Raw genomic sequence first — 16,945 nt, 5'->3', positions numbered from 1 at the left:
TAGAAATCTTGAAACTAAGAAATGAATTCAGTCTAATAGTATAACACTAAAATGCTAAACATGACTATTAATGTACTTTTTTTTTAAAGTGCTTTTCCTTTTCTGATCAGGTCACCGCTGGTTGAACTGGTTTTCCATTCAAAATGAGACAAACATGCAGTTTGAAACTTGTAGATTTTCTTTCTCAGAGGCATGTAAGTAGCTACAGTCACCCCACGTATCTGCAGCTGAGCTATTTCACCTGAAGCGAATGTCTGAAAAGTGTGTGTGCCCTCCCTTTGACTCCCTGCTGATTCCTGAACAACAACACACAAACCAGTAAATAACAGTTGGGTACATGTACTTTATTCATATCTCATATATGTTTCTTTACATTTATACAAAAATACAGAATACAGTAGAGTTTTCACCCAGAATACCAACTGGGCAATAATTACATTTACTTTTTGGCACCCAGACTTATTTCCTGCCTCGAGCCATTTAATTCATCCCACAGAAGTGGGACAGGTTGGATCACTAGAGCCTGAAAGCACTGTTCAAGATGTGGCTCTGCTCACACTCAGACCACACAACAACCCACTTAAGAACAGTATTTAAGGGCAGTCATCCTCTCGACTAATGCATGAAATTGCTCGGTTTCTGGCTTCCATGCATCAGACACACAGACTGTTTGAGGCTCTTGAAAAGGCAGGAAAATGGGAGACCATGTTTTTTTTTTTTTTTTTTGTTTTTTTGCTTTGTTCACAGCTTAGACCTGTTGCAGCTCATGATATCCATAGACTATGTATAAAAAGCAACTTTTGACATAGCATACCTTGCTTGTTAGTTCGTTTGTGGCTACACTAGCCTGTGTCTCTGTCAGAATACTGGGCACTGCACGTAATAGTCTTCATGTAGAGAAGCGAAACCTAAAGGTGATCGAAGAGGAAGTCTCAGGTCTAAACTGCCGCAGATAGTATGCTCCAATATTTGTTCAAAAATGCATTTTGAATAGAGATAATTTGCTAAAGGCTTTAAAAAACTTTACCACACCAGCAATTTCAGAAATCCCTACTAGAAGTACTGTCGCTGTGGACTATATGAACACCAATGTGGTATACTTTTTCTAACACAGACTCAGCTCTAAGATGCCATAGAGACTATGGCACAGGTAATACATCGCCATCAAGAGTAAAAATAACAAAGAGTGTTCTTCAAAAATGCATTTTTGAATTGAAAAAAAAAAAAAAAACGTTCTTGCAGGTCAACACAACAAACAATACTTTACCACACCAAAGAATTCCAGCTATTGATGCTGAAAGGTACTGCTGCTCTGAACTATATGAACACCAATGTGGTTTACTTTTTTCAAACAAAGATTAAATTTTTGCACAATATACTGTCGTCTCCTATTAAGAAAAAATCCCACCAGATAGTCCCACACACACATGAAACAAGCAGTTACCAGTTTAAGTGTTTCCTAAAGGCTACAAAGGCTAAAATGTAACGTGTGACGGAAATGCCACAACCACTGCAGTTTATTCTTTCTATTTCTCTCACTTTCTGAACCGCCATTTTTCCAGACGCCTGTCCGAGAGAGAGTCTGGCGCTCGCGTCTGCTTAGGGGGTGGGGGGGTCTTGTGGTGACATGTAATCTGCCCTGTAATGACCTCTCCGCTCTCTGCTACCACACAGAAGTACAGACAGGCTTTTAACATGGAGTCAGTCACACTAATCAAACAAGGCACAAAACCAAGAGTGAACATGGGACAATGTAAGACCACAGACATGATAGAAATACTGAAACTAGAGACAGATATTTGAGTCCTGCCACTTTGTCAGCTATTCACAGCAGGGCGGCCTGATGGGAAAGGTCACAGCCAGCGTGCCCTGTTCACACTCCTACCTATTTACCGATTGTCATTAATACTCTTGATAATTACCTTAATAGCTATAATCCATTATTGATCTACTTTGCTTCTGGGCAAGGCTTTGTGGGAGTCGGCCCCCGTTCAGATGTTTTTAAACCATTCTCTCCTCACAGCTCTGATAAGACGTGTAATTAGGGGAAAGGGGGGGGGACTCCAGCTCTGAACTTAACAGATCTGAGAGCGGATAATGGTGAGGAAGCAGGGAGGGGCGTGTTGATTTAACATTGGAATGAGCCTGAGGGCTTCTGCCTTCATGTGGATTCAACAACCTCAGGTCAACTGCTTGGATTTCACTGCAGGTAAATGATTTCCTTTTTCTTTTTTCTTATGGATCTCCGTATGTCGAGAGAAGCGAAGACTTTTTGAAACTTACACCGTTGTGTGGCAGTTCAGTATGTGAAGGAGGTGACGGTGCACTTCCTTTGACAGTGTGTCATGGTGCAACTTTAAGGCAAAATTGATTTTTAGGTGCGCGTGGCATTCCCATGTGGCGAGCTTTGTGGACTGTGAAAATAACTTAGGTGCATGTCTGCAAATTTCCTAAACAGTGGCGTCATCCTTCAGCATTTCATTAGCATTTGAGTCCAGTTGAATGCTCTAACTAGCTTTGTCAGATTGTCTGTAATGGGTTTTATTATGCGAGCACAACACTGATACTGGACAAAGGCAAAGTCAGTAAGAACAGATTATACCTCGTGAGTGAACCGTCTAAGCTAATGGGTTTGATTTGTGAGCATATTTGGTCCAAAACTCAAGCTTTGATAGCTCGATTTAACATTGTGTATCATGCAGCATTTGTATATTCCTTTTTACTTCTTATTATTTCTTTCTTTTGTGTCTTCGATCTGCGATTGACTTTCTTTGCCCCTCACAGACGAAAGGCTGTCAAAAATCTCTCCTGTAACAATATTCGCCTCGCAAGCTTAAAGATGAGATACGTAAAAAATAAAGGCATTGTTGAGCGAACATTAACTATGGGAGGCCCATCGTTGTCTTGCACGTGTCTGACACCTACGCTCCAGCTCACCTTTAAAAAATAATAATAATAATAATCCTGGATCCACAGAAGTCATCCCTGATACTCGTTAGCAGAACGTCATTGCAAATTTCAGTGGTCTAAATGTAAGTTAGTCAAAGCAGCATATTCTGTGTATATGTTTTTTTTCTCCATTCACACAAATCCTAAATCACCCGAGTCATATATACAGACAACAACATCATATGAGGAAATGTAACTTGTTCAGGAAGGGTTTTTACGATGTGTTAGTACACAGATTGTTCTCTAAATGTGACCCATTAGTAGAGGTGCTCTTACATGATCGCTTGAAACATTTCAGCTGTATCAACAGCAGCAGCTCAGTGCCACCACCAATAAATAAATACATCACACACCCCCGTGGGTACATGCCTGAAGCAGACAATGTGACTACACCTTGATACTACATTGTTTAACATTATATTCTTTGGGAAAACCCAGACTAAGAGGAAGCCGTGGAGCTGTTGAGGAGGTGGTTAACGTGAGGGTCACCGGAGGTAGTAATTCATGCCTCAGTTCATAAGAGCTAAGCTGTGTCAGTCACTCTCTGCGGGCCCAAAAACTGTAGCAACATGCTGAGGGAGATGCAAGGTCTTCCTCAAAGAGTTCACGATGCAGCAGGTTCTGGTGGGCGATTGGTGGGAGCCGGAGAATCCAGTGGGGGAGCGGTAGGGGGGGTTTTCTCTGCTAAAATCTCAGTCTTTTTCAAAAGCATGGGGTTAATGAAGTCTGACAAGAAAGGCAAGCTTATCCATACGGTAGCAGGTGTGGTTTAACCAGAGGACTCATGGCAACTGTCAGTCTGCCACTGTGAATCTGGAGAGCAGTCAAAAACAGGCCTTTTACCTCCGAGAGCTCATTATGGAATTCAGCTTCACGTTTGTGTTTCATCACCTTCGGACGTCAACGGGAGAAAAGAGTAGAGCCCTGCGAGAGAGAAGAGCGGGGAGAGGTTTCAGAGCTCAGGGTCAGACGAGGAATCGGGGGAAAACATTTGGTCTTTCACATGAAAAATCTCACCAATTACGCTGAAGAACATTGAAGAGCAGAAGCTTTACACTGTTTCAATGACGTGCAACTTGTTTCTGTAATTGGGCAGAAAGAAAAATGCGCGACATTAAACTCAGCAACTTCCTGCACAGCTGATGTGGCGGCCGGCCAGCGAGAAACCTGCAGATACAGATAAGCACATTCTACCACATGAACCTGCTGAGATCAACTGCGGGCCCTGCTGAAGCTGTGGCTTTACTTTCACACACTCACAGGAGACACAGGAAATGAACGATGGTCAAAATGTAACTTTTAACCCAGCATGGGTCAAGCGGCAGAAATGCTGACTACTACAATTCCCACAATGCAGCTGAATGTCATCTTCCATTAGGCCCACTCTGCTTTCTTATATGAAGCCGGAAACATGTTAAAAATGCAACTAAGCTCAAATGTAATGACCCTGAAGGCATCATCGGGCTATTCTTCCACGGCTTCAGTGGCTTTTCAAGGTATTTTCTGCACAGTGTTGCTAATGTAATAGATCCTACGCTGCAGGTCTGTCATTCCCACGTGCTAAAGCTTTTTACCTGTTAACACCTGGTGTGTTTAAGACTGACACAACACCTGACTTTAACATGAAGGAAACTTTATGAGTGTTAATGGCTGCTGTCATAGAGTGTGAATTGGTCAATTAACTCTAACCCCATTAAACATGACAAATGATTGAATGGGAGTCATAAATATTCTCACACGCTCCTTCATGGACATGCCAGGTGTCATGTCAGGCTTATGCAAGCCCCTTCAAATACATCGAAGTGCTCTTTGCTGCCTTTATTTTCTGAAAGGTTCATTTTCATAGGCCTGTCATCTAAAGCACTTTTTTTGCTGCTCATTCATCCATTCACGCCATTAATTCATCCATTCACCCATTAATTACTTTTTTCTGCTCAGTTTTCATTATTCCTGCTTTTAACTCCTTCAGATCCACATCCTAAAACCACTGTGGGAAAATACTCAAACATGTGAATAAATAATCACTTTTTTCCTTAATCTAAACTTTGCAGCTCTGCATGTCTCCAGTCATTTGGGCTGGAGCAACTTTGCACAGGCACGTGTGAACAGGTAGTGAGTCACATTAAGGGGAACAGTTTCCTGTTGAAATGCATGTAAAAGAGAACAAAACAGCTCACTTTTCTGATATTTCAGCATCTAGTGGAGGTGCAGTCCCTTCTGTTCCTGTGAAGAGTGCACCTTCTCCGGGATTCTCTTGAAGATCCTCCTCGTTCCTCCGTGATCGGACCTGTTTCGGAGGGGAAGGAATCGCTTTTAATGCTGAAATCACAGAAAGTTGTAAGGCTGTCGCCGGCTATCATAAATTCCACGGAACAAAGCAATAGTAAGATAGGTGACTAATGAATGTCATATCTCTGGAGCGATGCAGGAAGTTAAGCAGCTTGGAGTCAGGGGTCCAAGGTCGATTTACCTTCCACACAAGCAGGAATACCAGGGCTAGGAGTGGAATGAACAGCAGGGAGAGAAGGCTTCGCTCCATCACCTCAGTCAGGGCGCTCGGTTCATGAGCTGAGAGGAAAAAGACACAAACGTCACTTTGTCCTGCTTTTTATGATGCACAATCGACGGATGACGTTCAGAGGTGGCAAATAGCCGCCATCAACTGTTGATTCTAAACATCAAACAGAGTATATCAGAGTAGCCTTAAAGATCACTGGTCTGTGATCTTTTCTACAAACAAAGTGTCTTTATATTACATATATTCAAAGAACATGTACTCTGTTGTTTTCTGCTAACAGCTGCTTCGCTGGAAGGTCCATTCTCAGTGGATGTCCTCTCTCATACTGGACCATGATTGGCTTTCACAATAATGATGTCGCTAAATCACGCTTGTCTTAAGCTCTGTTAGCACCTGGCTAGTGATTTGGAGGAGATCTCAGTCCTGCGGGAACCTGCGGTAATTTTAATTAGCTGCCATATCTCGCCAAACACGGAGGTCATGTGACAAAATAAGTCCCGTGTGAAGAGTCATCAGGATGATTTGCAGTTGTTTTTTTTATTTTTCAGCATTTCTTTTCTGTTGTCGGATACCGAACGAGCATGAAATTTGATCGCAGCTCATAAAACACGGACCTGCAGCCAGCAGCTCGGCCATACTGAGATGTTTAAAATGAGTGATGGCAGGGAACAAAAGTTGTCTTTGGCACAGCAACAAGCATCTGGTGCTGTTTCTGAATGAGCTGCAAATGCGAATTTAGTTGCCAAAAAAACTTTAAAATATATCGTGAATGCGGCCGCTGCTGACATGTCGATTTTGTGCACGGCCTCGACATCGCGTCTGCTGGATCATGTCAGCGGATTCGAGCAAAACGTGGACGTAGTGAGATGTTCTCCTTCGCTTCTCTGTGCAAACGGGGGATTAAGATCACATTTATCTGGAGCACAGAGAGACTTCTCGCTTCCAGCAGACAAAAGTGAAAACAGCCTTCTAGTGCCAGACTCACATACATCATTCTGTACAGTGAAGCTTAAACATGCCAGAGAAGCAACAGTAAGCAAAACACGTTTCTAAGTGAAGGAGAACATTGAAGTTACATCTAATTATCATGTTCTGGTAATCCATCCATGCTGACATAAATGCAGACATGCAGGCACAAAACTGAGATGAACTGCTTCTCTTGACAGTTATTTTCCACTGTATGAGACAACTGTGGTGCTACTACAACCACTTTATCGCGTTTCATTAAGCGCTGGAAGACGCAAACAGATAAAAAAAATAAACGACATTGTCTCTGTTTGAAGCACATGACTGGGACTTCCTGTCGCTGACAGAGGAACAGACGAACTCTTGAAAATGTAGCTCACTGTGAGGGTCTCAACAAGGCGAGTACAGAAAAGCCTTTTTGCAGGACACAAGATGAGACATGAGACACGGGACGTGATGAGGAATTTGCCCCGCAGAGCCTCATTAGTCAAGTAACGCTGGCTCTGGGGTAATGGGGTGACTTGCTTCAGAATGGGACAAAATACTGTAGCTGGCTAAAGCTGCCACACCAGCTGGAGCCCGATCCAGAACTCACACTTGTTTTCTCAGAAATGCAGAGAATTGCAAACTTACGTGGTTTGCAGCCTGTTGCACACTCGGAGCCTTTACTGCTGGACGTGGGCGATTCTGTGGGAGGGGGGAGAAAGAGACGGGTTGGTGAGTTCGGGGTTACGAGAGGCACGAAAAGAGAGGAGGGTTGAAGAAAGGGGGGACATGGGTGGAGTGTTAGCGGCGTACGATGAAAACATTTCATTGTCAGGTGCTAAAAAGTCAACTCAGCGCCACCTTTTTTACCCCTCCGCACACACACACACACACACACACACAGAAGATCTGATCCGACCACTCCGGCAAAGAAAAGCCAAGCGCTTGGGAAGATTGGAAGATTGCTCTGTAATCAACACGTATACAATCAGGTTTCGGCCCTTTTCTTCCTTTTCACATGCGCTGCCTGGGGACATCTTCCCTCAGTCCTGTGACTCAGCTGGGTCTCAATGGGCCGTCTAAGCACTGAGAGCGTTTTGAGTTTTTATCTCGCAAAGTTCTTGTGAAGAAATAATGGTTCCTGGATTAAAAGCTCCTCAAAAATGGCCACGAGAGATCTGTCCTAAATAGAGCCTGTTCACAATAGTCCAAAGAGAAGCGAGCTTGTGACTGGAATGCCGCCGGTTTGAATGTGTGGCTCAGAAAATGTGCGTGGGAAGCGTGACCTACATCGCCAACTGATGCTAAACACTTACAGCCCTTAAAGGGTCGGTTAACCTACATCATTAAAGCGCACATGTTCTGACTTCATTGCTGGCTCTATCGGGCGTCACAGGCAGTCTGGAGTTATCTGTTGAGGTCTCGAGATATCCACATGTGAGATTTGAAATATGCCACCCGAACATGGCGTCGTTGTTCGAGAAATGCGATGGCGGAGCTGAAGGCATTAAAATCCTTCAAAAACAATAACCTAAAATTGTGGCAGCGCTGTGCCGTTGCTGATCTCGAAGCTGTCCAAGCGCACTTGGACTAGAAGTAAGCTGAACAATATGTGATTCTCCGAAAGATTTACTCTCCCGCAGTAAAGTTTGAGCGCCTGCTGCGATTAACGTGCAGGAATGTTGTGCAAGGGTTCTGAGGATTACTGACAGCTTAAAAAAACTCACAAATCACACGCAGAATGTGCGGCTGACAGCCAATCAGGTGATGATATCTCCCTCCTAACAGAATCATGGACCCGGCTTCATTCCAAACTGATCTATACAGTAAATCTGAGACATTATCACCCTCTCTTAAATGTAATATGAATGTGTTTAGCTCTCCTGACGCCTGCCTTTTAACCTCTAACAGTTGTGAATACGCTGCCTGTCTGGACTCTTTCGAGCTACGTGCCACCACCCTATAGATATTCTGTATAAAATGTTCTTGACCCATCCAGCGCCAAATGCAGAGATAAATCCATACTCAGCATGTGAAATTTAAACAGTTTCCAAAACATCAGCGTGGTTCAGAGAGAGCTGGCCCGACTGTTAGATCTATTTGCCATTTTATAGTAGCGTCATTCGGTTTAAAGCATCACACACCAGATGGGATGCACGGAGCGTACAGTTCACTGCGGGGATATTACACTTGAACCAATTCAAATCACTCGACATCTGGTTAATGCCCAGGACACGTCAGTTCAAACAGATTACTGAGCTGCTCTCCACAAGAGGCAGAAATCACAGCCGTGTCTTGTTTTTGTTTAAGTCCATGTGTCTTTGTATTTCAAATCCATAATGTTGCCTCAGCCAATGCTGTCACCCCAGGGAAGGTACGCCCCCCGGCTCAAAGGAAACACACTATATACCCACTTTATAGCGGATTTGACCAGAATTTGAAGCAATGTTGATCAAATATACAGAGGACCAATCAATCAGTTCTAAATCATAGCTGCCAGGTTTTATAGTAAAGTTGGAAAAATCGCTGAAGCTTGCCAAACATCTTTGTAACATTTAGGCATCCGAAGTAATCTGAGGCTCATTATGAAAGAGGCCACAGACCCAAACTACCTGCAGGGTAGTGGTGCCAGCGACACACATGCAAAATCTATCAATGGAGCCACAAACAGAGCAGAAACACACAGGAGGCCTGCAGCTAGTCACCATTTTCATTCATAGTTAACTGAGGTTATCTCACCTCTCAAACAAGAAAGTGCCCCATCGCTAAGCTACCAAAAAGCTAACTCTGTTAACAAACACGCCGCACGTAAACACAGCACATCCTGAAGACTCACCATTTAAATATTCTTCTGTTGTTACTGTGTGCGGTGTGGTGGGACAGGGAGGAGGATCGCAGTCGTCTGAATCCTCTGTGTTCTGTGCAGCTATAAGGAAGTCTTTGACAAAGTCAAAGTATCGCGCTGTCGGCCACCTCTCTTTCCTGTAGTGGCACTCAAAGTCATACATGATCAGCTCCTGCAAAACACACATAGAAGAAATGCACGTTTGTCTTCAAGCAGGTCATTGCAGGGGTTTAGCTAAAGCTTGCATTAAAATGGTTCTTCACTGCAACGACTGATTGTCTGTGCTGCACATGAACTTACCACAGACCCCAAATTGAGCCGCAGTTCTTGGAGCATTTGGATGAATATGCTAATATCTTTTCTGTTGGATGAAATGTTTCCAAACTTATGTGCTAAATCTTGTAAACTCTCCTCCAAGTAGAAGACGTTTAATTTTACCCAACACATCGCACCCTAGGAGAGAGAGAGCAGAGACACGGCGTAAAATGAGCGATAGCAACAAAGTACCGACTGATCGTTAGATACACGATGTGCTAATCAGCTTTAACACGATGTCATCACTTTTATTGAGCTTTCTACCAGAGCCTTATAATCACCCCAGTCAGATGTTACTTTCACAGTTCAGATTGCACTTGGTAGATGACACAATATTTACAGTGTTCAGCAGTGATAAAGTCAGCCAAAGTTCAGCATGAAGGTGGAGCTGAGGCAAACAAAGTCAACGGTTTTCTTCCTGTTCTAAAAGGTTTGGACTGAAAATCAAAAAGCTGGAAGCGTGAATATGCTCAATGTCAACAAAAGGATGGTTAAAAGGCGCTCTTGCGACCCCTGAGAGGGCAGACGACACTCCATCTTACCTCTTCTTTTGGAACGTAATGTACAGGAATTTTGTAGTCTTTAGGAATATTTTGTCTCTGCAAAAAGAAACAAACATTAAATTGCAGACAAATTGCGATCAGCTCACCTAAAAGAAGCAAAACAGCACATGCACTTTAAAAGACAGCAAAGGCAAAGTTAATATGAACAGGAGGTCACATCATTCATCAAAAACACTTCGGTTTAATGAGCGCAGAGCAGTTTTTGCTTACCACACTCTTTGTATCTGTTTACATTTTTTGTCCTGTCCAGTCCCATAAATAGATTCTTTGCTTACATAATACTTTTTGACCTCCTTCACTTTTGACCTTTGCACAGGCTAACTGCTAATACAGCGGAATTATAACTTTATACAGTATTATGGTGGCAGCCATGATTATGACCTGATGAAAACAGTGAGAGAATAATGAAAATAATCTGAGCAAATTATGAGTGCTGTTATGTTTGTGCTTTGCAAATCCATGGAAAGCAGCAACATAGTTCCATATTGCATTTGTAGATTAAATGTACCTGTTGTGCATTAGATATTCAGTTTTAGCCAATTAAATGAGTCATATTTCGAAGTATGATAGTCATTGTACAGTAAAGGGAAAGTCCGGCATAATTTTAGCTGAAAAGGCGTACGGTGTCATTCTTACCAAAACAGAGAGTCTAGAGATGTCATCTGTCACTGGGTTGACGTCAAATTTACTTGAATGTACTCCAAGTGCGATGAACAGCAGTAAATGGACACAAATGCGTATCCAAATCTGCAAATCAAAGAAGCAAACACAAGACGTTCAGGTAATTAGTCACATCATCTACAAATAACAAAAACACACACTGAAAAAAAAAACATACACAACAACAAAGTTTGAAGAAAATAGCAGATTTTACTGTGGGGGAGTCATCAGTGTGGCCACAGCTAACAGGTATTAGCCTTCCCAAATTGCGACTACACTTCTGGGCTGACACTGTCTGTCAAGTCAGCAATAAACGGCAAGATGCTGAGATTTACAGTGATTTTACAGCCATTTGGAGGCGCGATTGGCAATAAAAAACTGGCTCGTTTCTAACACACCACTGGGAGACATACTGCTAAAGATGTCACAGCAGTATTAGACAGCAGTATCAGTTGTCTACACAAAATAATGAGGGAAATTTCTATGAGCTGGAGGCAACTGAATTTGTGGGTTTTGTAATTCATGTTTGCGCTCTCTTGAACTGCACTGACGCCACAGGAAATGCAACTGTTCCAAGACAGAAACAGACTCTTGTGATGCCGTGCGAGTTCTGTTACATGTCACAGTATGTTGTAAAGCACAGGCATGGCAACTATTACTGTACACTTAACTGTATTACTATGACATAGTCCACATAGTTCCACAGGCTTCTTCCCACTAAGGAACTCAAACACAATGAAACCTCAGAGAATAAAACTGTTCTTCAGTTGCAGCTTTGCAGGAATTCGCATGATTGCTTCTGCATTGTCCAAAATTCAAGTACAGCAGGACCAGAACTTGTTTAACAAACCAACGCACACGATGCAACACCCATAATAACTGACCCCACTGCACCACTTTACTTATTGCTTTGTTGCTCATACTCATAGTAGAACAGTGCAGGTTTAGCTCTCGCCTCGCAAAATCCAACACTGTCAATGTTCCTGTTTGTTTGTTGTTTGTGTACTTAGCCGGCCGCATTGCTTAAAGTCAGGAAGTGTTCGGCTCCTTAAGGGAAGGTACTGATAAGAATCTGTAACAAGCGGAGCCTGTATTGAAAATGCTATGTCAGTGTAATCAGGACAGCGTACTTCAAGTATTAAAAGTAAAAGCACTCGGTGCAGTAAAATGCCGCCTGTGACTGTTCTGCTAATGTATCTGATATCATTAGATTGTTGTGACTCATGCATGAATGTAAAATCAGGATTTTACTGTCAGAGTTGGTTGAGGTTCACTTTACACCATTTTAAGTCTGCAATCAATGATTCTTCTCATTCTGGATGAATCTGCTGATAATAGAAAATTAATAGATTGATTGTTTGGCTTGGAAACATTCTGAAAATGGTGGGAAATGTGGTGGCAATAAGCCAAAGTGACATCTTCACAGTGTTTGTTTAGTCCAAAGCTCACCATTATTACAAATACATTCAAACTGTTGAAAGGAAGCACAGCAAATCTGCACAGCTGATTAAAATAGTTTCCAGTTAAGTTTTTGTCAATCAGCAACCTGATTAAGTGACTAATTGTTTAAGCTGTACTTCTATAAACTGCTGCATCGTTTAATTCATAACAAAGCGTCATATTTTATAAGATCTTTATATTTTTTATACGTAAAAATCTTAATCTAAAGCTATCAGATAAAAGCAGTGAAGTAAAAAGTAAAGGATTTCCCTCTGAGATGTAGTGGAGTAGAAGGAGGAAGTGGCATGAAAAGAAAGTACCTCACATTTGTACCTCAGTGCAGTACTTGAGTAAATGTACTGTGACTGTGGCTACAGAGCAGATCTGTGACAGGTCTCCATGTTGCCATGTTGTTGCTGTAGAATAAGCAAGGTGTTACGAACAGCATCAACAGCCTTAATTCGCCCCCCTTCCATTAAAGGGTCCCAGTATGCCATGCCAGCACGACGGTGAGTCAGCGTGCACAAAACCAGGCAATAAGAGTGAAGCATCTAAATGGCATGCAGCCGTCATTCATTTTATTATTAAGAGCTTTTTCTTCTATGACGCATCAAAATCTCTTGTGTGTCAAGGCAGAGCTGGGCAACAAAGAGTGCCACCTGCTTTTCTGGACTTCAAGTCGCTTAAAGTCGCTATCAGGCGTAGCGTGTGAGTTGTAAAGAAAGACGTCATGATTCATTTGAAACATAGAATGATCGAATGCTAAAACAGAGGCTCCTTTCACACAGATGACGGAGGCTGCCTGAAACTGACAAACTATCAGCTTTCACTCCGTTTTAACTGGTTGGACCGGCATGTTTCAGACCATCAGTGAGCCGTCGTCAGGTGCTGTCATGCAGCTGGCTCCCAGCCCGCTTTGGCGTGAGAAAGGCAGACTCCAGATAACTGTTTTTTTGCCCCGTTGAAACAGTTGATGCTATTGTGACATGCGGGTAAGCGATCTGAAACAAAATCAAATATCACACGTTTGCTTTTGGGTGCAGCTGAGATGCGAAACCTGCTGACAGTTGGGCTCGATTTAATCAAAAGCAGAAGCGATTAGCATCTGGATGTCAGGACGTGCGTGTGCAGTGTCTAGTATCTCCACTGCGTGCCAGAAGATGCAGCGATGTGTCTATAACTCATCAAATTGATGTCTTAGTGAGGGAAGTATCAGTTTAAAACAGCAATTTGAAAACTTCATGTCATGTTGCTGGTTGCCAGGTCTTACAGAGATGAATAAGCAAGTGAATTCACAGTGAATATAATTAAAGTCTTGGCAGGCACTTCAGAACTAAAGGCAGAGTATGTATTATCCTGTAATTTATGACACTTCTGAGAGGATCTTTGGCAGCAATGCTTTTCCGAAAAGCAGAAAAACATGTACGATGGGTTTTGTAGTCGTGAATGAAGCCTTAAAGGAACTTTCAACTACCAGTGGGAACAAAGTTTCTCCGAGCGTGTCCCTGTTTTGCTCCAGTGCAGAGGACAAAACAGTTCCACATCAGTTCGACGCTATTCTGCAGGCTGACAGTGATGGGAACGTGCCAACAGCGTCAACAGAAGGCTGTGAAGAAGACTGTCTGAAAGCAAGTGTGGACGTGAACACTGGTTACAAGGTATTTTTGAGCATCGGTAAATGTTCGATGAGGAAGAAACAGAACTCAGCGTCTTTGTTGAACACACTTCTGGTGTCTTTCCCATGGTTGCAGGGATGTGATCTGTCTCTCCCTTTAACGCCAAATACCCCCAAAGCTTGCAGGTTGTGTGAGTTCATGGCTATAAACTATTTATCATCCAATAGCATTGCAGGGCTAAATAATGGGACCCATTGAATATGTTAAATTGTGGGTCTTACAGGATTAATATTTTACCGCCTAATGGAGCCACACTGTCTTACCGTACATTAACAGTGGCCATTCATCGGGTGACCTCCTACCTCCTCTCTGTGACAGTCTCACCATATTATGCAATGGACCCACAATTCTCCTCTTAACAGAGATTAGGGCCAGCCAGAGCCCAACCCCAAACAATTCAGCAACCTTGAAAGTGAACCGCCACTTTGGTGAATGAAGCTTTAGAGTGTTTCACAAATGGGACTCAGTGAGAGGGATGAAAAGATCATAGTGACCTGAGCCATGTTTAATCTTCACTTCAACCAGCACAATAGGATTTTGTTCTTTAGTTTATTTAAGCAAGGGTTTGATGATCCATGCTCGCTCGTCTGCAGCAACTTGTTGTTTCTCATTCACAATTGCACGCATTCATACTTCTGCTATGTACTGCCGGTGTGGTGATTTAGATCTGTCATTTTCAAATCCTCAAGGCAGAGTCCGCCACCCACGCTCTCCCTGTTACTATATATTTGTCAAACACAGCCACAACAGGAAGAGAATGGAACAATGATCCATCAACAGCAGGAAAGGCCAAAGGAAAAGCGCCACGTAAAGGGCAGACGAGATGATTCTGCCTGGCTTCTACTGCACACCAAAACTAATCGTCTTTAGATGACAGACAGGGTCAATAAGCGAGCAATGTTTTAGGAGAGATAACTGTGTACACGAATGCGTAATTCATCAGCTACTCTTCAACCTCTGTACATCATGAATCACATTTGTACGGGGTAATCACAGCGAATGAAATCGGAGACGCCCCTACAGTACATAAGGTCGGGGATTTTGCAAGTAGCCATGTTACAAGTTGACATTTGGCCCCCAAAACAAATCTTAACAGACTCCACCACATTCTGCAGACACACTCAGCAGACTTTGTACTCCGCTCTCATCCCCACTGTCTGAATCAGCTTGCAAAGCCACGATTACATGTGTACCACCGAGATCGAAGATGGGCCAATCTTTTAATCTACACATTAGCGTTCTTCCAGGCCGGCTGCTGCGGTCAATCAAGCGATGAACACACAAGGAAATGCAGATACAGTCAGTTGCAATCAATGCACTGAGCCAAGGCACCTCTTAAACTGCTGTCCTCTGAGACAGAACGGACCAGCACAGCAAGAGTCAAAGTCTCAAGTCAGGAAGCCGCTCGCTTCCCTGCTGGAGCCTGTCCGTCTTGCTGCAGCCCGCCTCCATGCACGATCTGCAGCCTCCAGCTGGGGCGCTGTTCAATCACGGTAACATCGGCCTACGCTCAAACTGGCTTCTTCCAAGCTGTCCATTTTAGAAACAATTCTTGGCGATTTTAACTTAAACTGAAAAGTCAAATTGAACTAACTAGATTAACAGATGGACCCACTCGGACAACAAATTCCTTAAAAAGACAATTTGAGCTCATCTTCAGTAACAAGCCTGACAGAATCAGAAAATCCTTAAATCTTATCACTGGGTTGTCAGACTACAATATGACACTTACTGTAAGGAAACCAACGAAACGCAGGTTTATTGATCAGCAATACATTAAGAAGTTCTCAAGGCATTAATAAATCTGAGGAGGAACTGGACCAAACTGATTGGAGTGATGTTTTACTCACCCATGACCTGAGGCCTCGTGTGAATCCTCTATAGGCACAATTAGTCGTAATAAAGTTAACGAGAAGACACATTAAAAATAATCTAACTTGGTTTAATGAGCAACTGTGGGATTCGATGAGGAAACGTGACCTTGCTTTGAAACAACAAGTGAGTTTTTAAAAACCTTTGTAATTAAGTGCATAAAAAAGGCAATAGACAACCTTTTTTCATGAATAATATCAAGGAGAGAACAGGAAAAAGCCAATTGACATACTGTTGGCACAGAAACAAGGAGAGGAACATGACCTGAGAACACAGGAAATTTTACCTGATGATTGTCATAAAAATTGGCTCCACTTTAATCAAATACTTCACTGATTCAATTGAGGCTGACACACCTCTGGTTTAGGAATTAAAAAATAAAAAATCAACCCTTAATCCCACCAAACCAGTTTTTAACACAACCAAAGCTCCCGAAGGAAAGATCTGAAGAGAACCCTAAGCACCCTGAAGACCTCAAAGGCAAAGGATGTAAGCCAGTGGGATTCAAAATGTCTGAAGCTACAACATACACTCTTTCAGCACTCCCATTTCACACTGTCAATAAAACAGTCCAAATTCCCAAACATGTGGAAGTCTGCTGGTCATTCTATTGTCGAGAGAGGCAAAGCGACTGAATTCAACTGTGGATGTAATAAAATGGGAAGACAATGCGCCAGAGCTGAAAACAAGACTTCATTAGAAGCTTGCTGATTGCTCCGTTGGTATTCCCCAAGGCTCAATTCTAGGACCTGGAACAACCTGCCAGTTGTATGCCCTTAAAATCGAACCTCAAATGCATGTGGATGACAAATGCAGACATGCATGTACATGCACTCAATAATCTTTTCTCATATCTCATAAAGAATCTCACGACGGTCGCAAGCTAGAAAAACAACACACTCATCTGCAAACACTGTGCATCAAGTTACCATCATTTTAACATCAGTGAGCGGTCACTCTCCTGACCTTTGGCACCTTACAGTGTCTTGCTGATGCTAGTTTGTGTACAAAGTGATCAATGATCCTCCACAACCAACAGAGGTGACAAAACAGCACAGATCCACTGAGTTTCGGCTGACAAGCCGTCTAGAGCAACACACTGTTGGAGCTCTGTACCATGCTATATATTGATCTTAAGTTCAGCATGAAATCATGG

The 16,945-nt window shown here is 42.8% G+C and overlaps 1 protein-coding gene across 1 annotated transcript in view; it reads right to left on the bottom strand.

The window, feature by feature from the left end:
• Positions 1-329: 329 nt before the first annotated feature.
• The window catches only part of kitlga (kit ligand a), a 31,364-nt gene continuing 14,748 nt past the window's right edge, over positions 330-16,945 (bottom strand). Inside the window, exons 2-10 of the mRNA XM_041939781.1 lie at positions 10,778-10,888; positions 10,121-10,177; positions 9,564-9,716; positions 9,255-9,435; positions 7,067-7,120; positions 5,420-5,517; positions 5,127-5,236; positions 3,967-4,031; positions 330-3,873 (exon numbers count right to left, since the gene is read on the bottom strand). Of these exons, the coding sequence (XP_041795715.1) occupies positions 4,001-4,031; positions 5,127-5,236; positions 5,420-5,517; positions 7,067-7,120; positions 9,255-9,435; positions 9,564-9,716; positions 10,121-10,177; positions 10,778-10,888 (795 nt within the window). The 3' untranslated portion in view covers positions 330-3,873; positions 3,967-4,000. The remainder of the gene's footprint in view (positions 3,874-3,966; positions 4,032-5,126; positions 5,237-5,419; positions 5,518-7,066; positions 7,121-9,254; positions 9,436-9,563; positions 9,717-10,120; positions 10,178-10,777; positions 10,889-16,945) is intronic.

The sequence above is a fragment of the Chelmon rostratus genome, chromosome 6 (genome assembly GCF_017976325.1).
Source record: "Chelmon rostratus isolate fCheRos1 chromosome 6, fCheRos1.pri, whole genome shotgun sequence".
In the NCBI taxonomy this organism is placed as follows: Eukaryota; Metazoa; Chordata; class Actinopteri; order Chaetodontiformes; family Chaetodontidae; genus Chelmon; species Chelmon rostratus.
This window is presented reverse-complemented; position numbering and strand designations above follow the sequence as displayed.